At 44.2% G+C, this 11166-nt stretch overlaps 1 protein-coding gene across 1 annotated transcript; it reads left to right on the top strand.

The window, feature by feature from the left end:
• The first annotated feature begins 4904 nt into the window (after positions 1-4904).
• On the top strand, positions 4905-9797 carry ptmaa (prothymosin alpha a). Its single transcript, XM_060834796.1, has 5 exons — positions 4905-5096; positions 7805-7873; positions 7959-8061; positions 8808-8872; positions 9233-9797. Exons 1-5 carry the CDS (start codon positions 4920-4922, stop codon positions 9272-9274), a joined length of 456 nt encoding a protein of 151 aa, XP_060690779.1. The 5' UTR covers positions 4905-4919; the 3' UTR covers positions 9275-9797.
• The last annotated feature ends 1369 nt before the right edge of the window (positions 9798-11166 follow it).

The raw sequence follows: 11166 nt of genomic DNA, 5'->3' as shown, positions 1-11166 counted from the left end.
GAGGGAACCTGAAGAAATATTGTATTGAGACGTACAGAAGGCATTTGACAAGGTACCTCCAAAAAGGTGAAGTCAGATATAATGACGTTAGGAGCTCAGTGGCCTTAATGAAATCCAAACTAGGCATCACTGAGCAGATTACTGCTCTGCTTGATAACACTGATAATGACATCTTGCATCACTTTACTGATGGTCAAGTTTAGACTGATATGGAGGTAATTGGCTGGGTTGGATTGTCCTGCTTTTTGTGTACAAGACGTACCTGAGCATTGTTGGGTAGATGTCAGTACTGGAACAGCTTGGAGGATTCTGGAGCACAAGTCTTCAGTTCTATGGCCAAAATGCTGTCAGGACCCATAACCTTTGCAGTGGTCTGTGCCTTGAGTTATTAGCTCTGTTCAAAGTCTGTCCAAGTTAGCATGGTGTTAGTGTCACACAGCATAATGGAGTGTAATCTCAATGTGAACGCTAGTCTTTGTGGGAGGCTAGGGAGGTGATTGCTGAGCCCCTTGCTGAGGTATTTGTCTCAGGTGAGGTGCCAGAAGAGTGAAAGTTGGCTAATATGGTGCCACTATTTAAGAAAAGTGGTAAGGAAAAGCCTGGGAATGATAGACCAGTGAGCCTGACATTGATGGTGGAGAAAGTGAGGACTGCAGATGCTGGAACTCAGAATTGAGACTGTGTGGTGCTGGAAAAGCACAGCAGGTCAGGCGCAGCCGAAGAGCAGGAGAATCGACATTTCAGGCATAAACCAATCATAAGCAATTCCTGATGAAGAGACTGATTCGGGATAGTTAGCATGGCTTTGTGCATGAGCAATGAGTATTTTGAAGAAGTAACAAAGAGGATTGATGAGGACAGAGTGGTAAACATGACTTCACGGGAGATTGATTTGCAAGGTTAGATCTCATGGAATACAGGGAGAAGTAGCCATTTGGATACAGAACTGGCTTGAAGGTTAGTGGTGATGGAGTGTTGCTTTTCAAACTGGAAGCCTGTGATCAGTGGTGTGCCACAAGGATTGGTGCAACTGCTTTTTGTCATTAATATGAATGATTTGGATGTGATCGTAAGAGGTATAGTTAGTAAGTTTGCAGAAGACACCAAAATTGGAGGTATGGTGGACAGTAAGGTTACCTCAGGGTACAATGGGATCATGATCCCATGGGCCAATAGGTTGAAGAGTGGTAGATAGAGTTTAATTTAGATAAATGCGAGATGTTGCAGTTTGTAAAAGCCAATCAGAGCTGGACTTATACATTTTGATAGTAAGGTCCTGGGGAGTGTTGCTGAACAAAGAGACCTTGGAGTGCAAGTTCATAGTTCCTTGAAAGTGGAATCGTAGGTAGTAATGATAGTGAAGAAGGCTTTTGGTATGCTTTCCTTTATTGGTCAGAGCATTAAGTATAGGAGTTAGGAAGTCATGTTGCAGCTGTACCGGACATTGGTTAGGCCACTTTTGGAATATTGCGAGCTCTTCTGGTCTCCTTCCTATTAGAAAAATGTGAAACTTGAAAGGGTTTAGAAAAGATTTACAAGGATGGTGCCAGGGTTGGAGGACTTAAGCTATAGGGAAAGGCTGAATAGGCTGGGGCTGTTTTCCCGGGAGCATCAGAGGCTGAGGGAGTGACCTTTATAAAGGTTTATAAAATCATGAGGGACATGGATAAGATAAACAGACAAGTTATTTTCCCTGGGGTGGGGGAGTCCAGAACTAGACGGCATATGTTTCGCATGAGCGGGAAAAGGTTTATTAGGGACCTAAGGGGAAACGTTTGCACACAGAGGGTGGTCATGTGTGGATTGAGCTGCTAGAGGAAGTGATGTAGGTTGGTACAATTACAGCATTTAAAAGGCATGGGTAAACGAATAGGAAGGGTTTAAAGGGATAAGGGCCAAGTACTGGCTAATGCGACCAGATTAGGTTACGATATCCGGTCGATATTGACGAATTGGACCGAAGGGTCTGTTTCCGTACTGTACATCTCTGTGACTATAAGAGCCTATGGTTTTAGTGATAACATTTTGGTGCAGACAGAGAATTGGCTAAATGGACAGGAAACAGCAAGTGAAGACAAAGCATTCTTTTTCAAATTGTCAACCTCTAATGAGAGGTGCTCCACAGGGCTCAGTGCTGCGATTGCAACTGTTTACAAAGCATATTAATGATAATGATCTGGAGGTGCCTGTGCTCTTCTCTCCTATTCACCTAACGAAGGAGCAATGCTTCGACAGCTTATGATTTCAAATAAATCTGTTGAACTATAACCTGGTGTTGTGTGTTTTCTGACCAAAAGAATGACATAGAGGAAGGAAACAAATGTATTGTAGCCAGATTTGCAGAAGACACAAAAATAGGTGGAAAGGCAAGTTGCGAGAGGGATACAAACAGCTTGTGGAGAGAACATTGACAGATTAAATAAGTGGGAAAAAGGTTGACAAATGAAATATAGTATGGGAAAACTATATTTGGAAGGGAGAATAATAGTATTATTCAAATAGAGGAAAACTGCAGAAAGCTACACCACAAGGGACATGAAGGCATTTGTATCTGAAACACAGAAAGCTTGCATCCAGGTGCAACAGATTACCAGGAAGACTAATGGCATGTTTGGCCCTTATTTCAAGGAGGTTAAGAGTCAAGCCTTGCTGCAACTGTACAATGTGCTGGTGAGATCACATATGGATGTGCTGGTGAGATCATAACTGTGATCAGTTTTGGACCCCTCATTTAAGGAAAGCTACAATTTCATGAGAGACAGTTCAGAGAAAATTTATTAGGATTGTCCTTGATACGAAAGGTTTGTCTTATGAGGTAAGGCTAAACAGGTTGAGACTCTACTCACTGAAGTTCAGGTGAATGAGAGGTGATCTCATTGAACCATATAGGACTCTTAAGGAAGGTAGGGTAAAAATGGGACTCTAAGTCCAGAAAGCATAGTCTCAACATGAAAGGGCAGCAATTTAAGACTGAGATGAGAACAAATGCCTTCTCTCAGAGGGTATTTGGAATTCCTTGCCACAAACAGCTGTGGGGGCAGAGTCCTCATGGATATTTATGGCTCATATACATAGAGTCTTCATCAGTAGGTGATGGATCACGTCTGTGCCTGATTGGACAACAGGATGCTTGCTCTCCTCGTTGCAGGTTTCTTGCTCTTCTCAGTGGAGAAGTCCAGGTGTCGCCCAGGTATGGGACTGTCACTCTTCCTGAAAAAGGATCCTCACTCTTCCCAGATTGGGATCCTGATACTGTCTCGAGCAGGATCTTCCCTGGACAAGGATTCACACTCTTTCCTGAAGAGGATCCTCACTCCCCGGAGGGGGATCTTCACTTTCCCTGGAACAAGACTTCCCTTGGAGCAGAATCCTCACTCTTCCTGAAGCAAGATCTTTCCCGTGGCACGGTGGCACAGTGGTTAGCACTGCTGCCTCACAGCGCCAGGGACCTGGGTTCAATTCCCGCCTCAGGCGACTGACTGTGTGGAGTTTGCACGTTCTCCCCGTGTCTGCGTGGGTTTCCTCCGGGTGCTCCGGTTTCCTCCCACAGTCCAAAGATGTGCGGGTCAGGTCAATTGGCCATGCTAAATTGCCCGTAGTGTTAGGTAAGGGGTATATGTAGGGGTATGGGTGGGTTGCGCTTCGGCGGGTCGGTGTGGACTTGTTGGGCCGAAGGGCCTGTTTCCACACTGTAAGTAATCTAATCTAAGGATGCTTACTCTCACTGGAGCATTATCCTCCCAGGAGCAGGATCCTCTCCAGAACGGGATCCACACTCTCTGGAGCAGGATCCTTACAGGAGTGGGATCCTACCAGAGCAGCATCCTCCCCAGAACGTGATCCTCACTCTCCCCGGAGCAGAATCCTCACTCTCCCTGCAGAATGATCCTCACTCTCCCTGGGGCAGGATCCTCCTTGGAGCAAGATCCTCACTCTCCCTGGAGCAGAATCCTCACTCTCCCCAGGGCAGGATCCTCACTCTCCCCAGAGCAGGATCCTCCCCGGAGCAAGATCCTCACTCTCCCTGGAGCAGGATCCTCACTGGAACAGGATCCTCACTCTCCCCGGAGGAGGATCCTCCCAGCAGCAGAATCCTCACTCTCCACGGAGCAGGATCCTCCCCGGAGCAGAATCCTCACTCTCCCTGCAGAATGATCCTCACTCTCCCTGGGGCAGGATCCTCCCCGGAGCAAGATCCTCACTCTCCCTGGAGCAGGATCCTCACTCTCCCAGGATCAGGATACTCACTCTCCCCGGAACTCTCCCCGGGGCAGGATCCTCCCTCTCCCCGGAGCAGGATCCTCCCTCTCCCCGGAGCAGGATCTTCACTCTCCCTGGGGCAGGATCCTCCCAGCAGCAGAATCCTCCCTCTCCCCGGAGCAGGATCCTCACTCTCCCCGGGGCTGGATCCTCACTCTCCCCGGGCTAGGATCCTCCCAGAGCGGGATCCCACTCCACTCGCGCGCGGTCCGTGCGCTGCGATTTACCAGGCAGCTGACCGATGGGTGACATCACTTGATAGACCCGCCACCAACCAATCACAGAGCGGTGATGTCATACCACCCCCATATATAGAAGCTGGACAGATTGACCAATCAGTGAAGTGTGGGTTGATGCTGGACGTGGCCCCGCCCCCTCCATCCGCCAATCCCCACGTGCCGACACCCAAATGGAGGCGTCGGGTCTCGGCGCCATGCTCCCGACCGAAAGCGGGGTGATGCAGCTCGGTGTGAATGTATCGTGTTGGTTTGTGGTGTCGGGCGCGGCGGGCGGATTCTCGCCGGGAATGATGGCGGCGTGTCGGGGCGGTGGAGAAGGCGAACCAATGGCAAGGCGAGCTGGGGCGGGCCGGCCCAATGGGACGGCGCGGCGGGTGTCACGTGCGCGCGGGCTGGCTCCGGGAGGCGGGTGCTGTGTAAATGCGCGAGCCGCCGCCGCCAGCCCCGCACTCGCGACTCGAGCCATCTTTGTATTGTTCCCGCAGCGGCTCGGCGCTCAGCCCGGCACCAGCTCCAGCAGCAGCAGCAGCAGAACACAGCACAGTAACAAGCATGTCAGACAGCAAGGTGGAATTCAATGTGGATCGAAGCCCCAAGGTAACCCTTTATTCCCCCCCCCCCCTTCCATCTGTCAGCGTGAGCCTGCTTTCAAAATAATAACAACAGCCCGATGCGGAGTGGAAATGTAACAAAAAAATTGCAACAAACGTCATGTTGATACATGTGAAAGGAATCAGCACGGGCTCTTTGTGTTGAAGACGGCGTGACTCCGATGTGATTGATGCCCGCTCGGGTTATCGCCAACACACTCGGGGAAGGAAAAACGGTGTCTTTTGTTTTGTTGCAGACCCCCCCCCCCCCAACCACATACCCCGTCACTTCTTTCTTTTTTAAAAATAAAACAAAAATATGATTCCTGAAGTCTGCAGAAAGTGCTGAATGCGCCAGATACTTGCGAAAGTTGGCGTTCCGGAAAGCTGCGTTCGCCTCGCTTTCTGTTTTTTTTCTTCGCCCCCAGGCGGAATGTTTTTTTTCGCTGTAACTTCTGCATTTCGCCTCGGAGTGGGGGAACAGCAGCTCCCCGGGGTGTGTTTTGGGGGGAGGGGGCAGTGAAGATAGGTAGATGGTTTGGATGTTGTGCTGGAAGTTGAATTTCGTAAACTTGTTTTGGCGGAGAGTTGTCTCAATCCGCCTTTGGCAGCCAGTCTGTCTTGTCCGAAATCATCTGTGTGCCGCGGGGGTCGACCTTTTTTTTCTTTCAGCGTGAATTTGGTGATAAATCATTCTGCAGGAGTCGATCGCGCCTTTTTTGTTTAGCTATTTCTCCCCACCCCAAATCCCCGAGCACCCTTGCTGTCCTGAGCGGTAGCTGTGGTCTCCTTCGCTATTATCTTTTCGGATACAGTTGAATTGCTTTGTAGCAACATCAAAGGGGCAGAGTCACTTCGAGTGGCTGCACGCAGCCGGCTCCCAGTTCACATCCAGCTGCTCCTGTCTTAAGTTCAGATTTCAATGGAACGATTCCGTTCTCTGCCACTGTCAGACTTTCTCTTTTCCTGGGGACGGGATGTTTGTTGACAGAACGCAGTTTGAAGTTGGACCTTGTTTGGGTCTGGTGTTTTTTTAAGATGTTGTGAAGAGCGCGCTCCGGGTAGCACCACTCCTGACTTCATTTAAGGGCGCATCCAGTTCGTCAGCATTAAAATGTATGGAAGCAGCCTCTGCACATCTATTTCAGTCTTTATCTAAGCTGTTGAGCAGAGTCAGATAAAGGCTTACGTAAAATCAGGTCCGAGTTGTTGACTTTAAGCATTTCTCGTAGTTTTCGCGATATGCTGAGTAAATACATCGATCGTGATTCTGCTTGCTGCTGTGCTTTCCATCAGAGGAGGATGTAATGTTTGAACACACGTATCCATTTTTTGAAGGTGGATATTGTGCCGTGTTGTAAACATCCTTCGAGTTAATAGAAGGGTCTTGAGGTTTCAAATTTCCATTTGCAAACAATCTTTCTCTTTCCGCCGTCTACCCACTCTTTCCCCCCCCCCCAAAAAAAACCCTCCATCTCTCCGGTTTATTCAGTGGAAGCGCGTTTGACGGTACAATAGGGACCGGATTAAAACGTTGCGAGAATTGTTTTTTGACTTTGTAGTTGACATTTGTCTGAGGAAAGCAGTCTGTTTGAAGCGTGAGAGCCGGAGTTTCACTTCCGTCTCTGAGACCGGGTCTATCGCGCTTTCGGGAACTGAGTAAAACCCATCAGCTTTTAAAAAGGTGACTGACCTTGGCTTCCTTTACTTTCGGCTTTTGTATGATTTTGTCACTGAGCCGATTATATGTCCGCACCTTAAATGCCGGCGGGCGAGTTACTTTGATTCCGTGATTGATCTTTCGGGGGAGGGAAAAAGGGGAAACATCGGCTGCTGAATAAGGTTGCTTCTGGGATGCTGCCAGCGATAACCGGATTAGTAGGTAAACATTAGTAAACAGTTTCCTCAAGTTGACTCGGGAGCCTTCAGGTCACACAGTGCATAGTGAAAGGTGGCGAGAGGGTTTGGTTATTTTTGTGTTCGGGACAAATACTGGCCAAAACAAAAACGAAAAAGATATCTCGAAAGGTCCTGTGTATAATTTGGTTTGTTTTTCGAAAGTGTTTTTTTATTGGATGGGATTATAAAAACAAAATCCATCTTTTGTCCAGATGGATGGCTGCAGCCTACTTCAAACGCGTCGTGTACATGAGTGCAAGTCACGGACTTTATTTCACGAATCGTTGTTCGGGAATATAACCTTTTTTTTCGTTCGCTTTTCGTGGAAGTTAATATATTGCTCTCAATAGACGGCGGAGCTGAAACTGTGGAGATGGCGGTGAACAAGCGTTTCCAGAGTGGTGGATGTGCGCTATTTCTGGCAATTGACGCGTGTAGGTGGTGCATGCGGAGCACGCTGAGAGTTTGTAGTCGGTGCGCACTCGCTCTCTGTCTCTGTCTGTCTCCCCGCCCTCCCCCGTGGGCTTCTTAAACAATAAGACAGTGCTACACTGTTCGACTACCATTCCCAAAATGCCCCATGGCTTACAGCAAGTTAGATTTAAAGAGAACGGGCGGGGATACCACTGGATTAGGCGGTGCTGCTGTTTGGGCTGACCAATAAACTAAATGCGGACAGAGAAGCCAATTTTGAGGTCCTGTTAGTCGACACTTTTTTTTACAAAAAATCCTAAACTGACGCCGAATTGCATTTAAATTTGGCTTTTCGCAACATATGGTTTGTTGATGGAGCTTTTCAATTTATTTCCCCCTAAGGATTTGAAGAAAACTCAAGAGGTAGAGCCTGAAAATGGCAAAGGTGACGCACCAGCCAATGGAAATGCTGTAAGTTGCTAAGGGGTGTGTTTTTAGTTTTACCTTAACTGGAAAATCAGAAGGGTTTTGACATGGCTGTACTTACTTTGATTAGGGAAATGAAGAAAATGGAGAAGAAGTTGAAGAGAATGCAGATGAGGTAGATGAAGAAAGTGAAGATGTTGGTGAAGATGATGAGGAGGAAGAGGATGACGAAGGTAACTTGTTATTTCACAAATTGATGTGACAGGATTTCGGAACTCAATAGGGTGAATTTTTGCATCAACCTCTTTAAATTACCGGACTAGAAAAAGGTAATAGAAAATAATTTAATAGGGGTAATATGCATTTATGAAGTACATCCTTAATTGCATCATTGACATCTAGAGTACATCAGATTCCTTAAAAAATGTTTAGTTCTGATCAGAACTCTAAATTAACTTTTTGATTTTCTTAGATCTCAGATACAAAATCTAGAAACAAAATCATCTTGTATAGCATTAAACATTTCATTTGTAGCATTTCAGTCCTCCTTCTGACTTCATTGCTAAATTGTGCTTCATTTTGTATATTCAAATTTTTGGTCCCATTTTGTAACTCATATTAATATTTGTTGTTGTTCTCTATAGTGACACTACTGGCCATTTTGAGAATGGCAGGTAGTTTCCAAATCCTGTTCAGTACCATTGTACCTTGACTGATCAATGATGTTATTAGGGTAGCTTCAGCTGTTAGTTTTATTGTTATATTTTCACTTTAGGAGGTGGAACAGTAGTTGTTGTAATTCAACAGATCTCCATGTTTAAAGTTTTGACACTTCCATGAATTCATTGTACACTTTTTGAATGGGATTAGGTAATGGGCTTTAAAAGTTTGCATTGTAAATTAACATAGTGATGATGAAGGGAGGGAGTCAGCACTTTGAGTGCTCACTTTATTAAAAGGATGACTTTTTCCTTTGTAGATGAGGAGGGTGATGATGATGAATGTGAGGGGGCTGCACAGAAGCGGGTGGCTGAAGATGAAGAGGTATGTAATTTTTTTGTGCTCCCTTTTAATTAACATAATATACAGTTACTGAAAATCATGGTTTCTTAAGTACTTGTTTGAGTTGTTTCTTTTTCAAAATTAAGCTACCTGCTTGTGGTTTTAATATAAGCAGAGTTAATCTATATAGACTAAATCACTGCTGCATTGTCACTGAGCTATGGAATATTCATATTACAATGCATATAAAAATAGTTGAACTAATGGTAAGGTCATGAAAATTGCTTTCAATTAGCATTTAGCTATCTTGGCTAAAGCAAAAGTGTTTGTTTGTATTTAAATTTCATTATAAAATGAGGCAAGATAACAACCCTTATTCATCAATGTTTTTCAAACCCATAGGATGATGTTGCAAAGAAGAAGCAGAAAACAGATGATGAATAAGCTGTATTTTCATCCACATTCCCCCTTTTTTTTGTTGGAAAAACTTGGTCATCATCACTAAGTAGAGTGTACACCAGTGCAAGTCACCTGCAGAATTTTTAAAATAAAATTACTAAGACTTCATGGCCCTACTTCTTTCTTAAAATCCTAAAGGAGAATTTGTTTGTATTTTTATTTACATTTTATATTTTTGTACATATGGTTAGAGGTCAGCCAATTTAAACAGTGATCTCTGGTGACCAAACAGGGCTTTGAAGTTCTTCAGTAAAACTGACTTTACTGGTGGTTTGACCATGTCTTCGCCACATTATTTTAAAGGTAATCTGTAAAAACAAAATTAATTTTGAGCATTCCAATAACTGTATGTACTTTAGCTGTACTATAAGTAGTTGGTTTGTATGAGGTGGAAAGGCCAAAGATCAAGGTTTTTTTGTCTAAAATACTGTCCATTGTGGCCTATTGTATGTGTGAAAAGTTTGTTGTCCACAATAAACCGGAATTTTATTTTGCTGAGTTTTTCTGATGAATTGACTTGTCTAGACTTTTTTAAAGTGCACATTACAGTTTCAAACACTTCACACACTGACTCAGAGATTGAGGGAACAAGGGTTTTCATCATTGGAAGAGCAACCATCTTCATCCTTGAACTCAGTGCAAATCTGAGTTGAAATGTTGAGTTAGCATATCCAATAATGCTCAAACAATAGGAGAGTGGGCACAGTAGTAACAACACAACCATGCTTTGACTACATTCTTCTGAGATTAATATGACTTCATAAACCACTTTTCCAAATGGGAGGTGGTAAGTAGCATGTTAAATGAATAAATGACTTTTGTGTTCTAGAACTAGATACGTGCATGAACAAATTGATTTTGCACTTTGTTTAAAATCGAAAAATGCAGTCTCTATCATAAACGTTCTGACATGTTCCTAAGAATTTTGTAATCAACAGAGGTGTTGTATTTCAATGCATTATTTTACAGCATCCAATTAGATAAATATTTTTACTAATTTGACATAAATGCCAAAAATATTCCTCTTGATGTGCTATGATTCTGTTTTTTATTTTATTAATAATCTTATTAGTGAACTTAAACTTCAAGATTAGTAGGAAATTTATTTACAGAAACACTGATGGGTTTTAGGTTAAGTGAGTGGAAGGAAATATCTGTCAGATGATGAAATGTAAAATGCGAAAACATTAAATTGTCCATTTTTTTGGCAGGGGAAACAACCCAAATTTAAATGGAGAGATGTGACAGCTGAAATGCATAGGGAGCTGGGTACCATAGAACAAATTGTGGCTGGTTAAGTATATAGGTGTTTTTTTTAAGATTAGATTACTTAGGTACAGTAAGTATTTAGGAAACTAAGGATATTATCAGTTGTTGCAAGAGGGCTTCAGTACATAAAGGGAGGGAGGAGATGCTCCAGTTTACTGGGTGTAGCTTAGACCTCAGGTGGAGTACAGTATTGGTCTCAGGAAAAATTATGTCTTTTAACTGCTTCCTGGGCTTAATGGCAACTATCTAATGAAGGTTGGTTGACAGGTTAGGTTGTAATCACTGAAGTATTGATGAGTAAGGTGTGACACAAAGATGGTTTGAGGGACAGGTAGTGTTGAGGAAGCTACAAAAGGACTTGGACTTGTATTCCATCTGCCCTTTTTGCCCAATGTGGGAAAGTGAGGTTATACATTGTAGTAGGATAAATAGAGGTGTGGGGTATTTTCTAAATGGGGAAAGGCTTTGGAAATCTGAAGTACTGAGGGACTTGGGAATTCTGGTTCACTATTCTGTTAACTTGAACATGCAAGTTCAGTTGGCAGTTATGAAGGCAAATACAATGTCAGCATTCATTTTAAGGAGGAGAAAGTGAGGTCTGCAGATGC

The sequence above is a fragment of the Hemiscyllium ocellatum genome, chromosome 13 (assembly GCF_020745735.1).
Source record: "Hemiscyllium ocellatum isolate sHemOce1 chromosome 13, sHemOce1.pat.X.cur, whole genome shotgun sequence".
In the NCBI taxonomy this organism is placed as follows: Eukaryota; Metazoa; Chordata; class Chondrichthyes; order Orectolobiformes; family Hemiscylliidae; genus Hemiscyllium; species Hemiscyllium ocellatum.
This window is presented reverse-complemented; position numbering and strand designations above follow the sequence as displayed.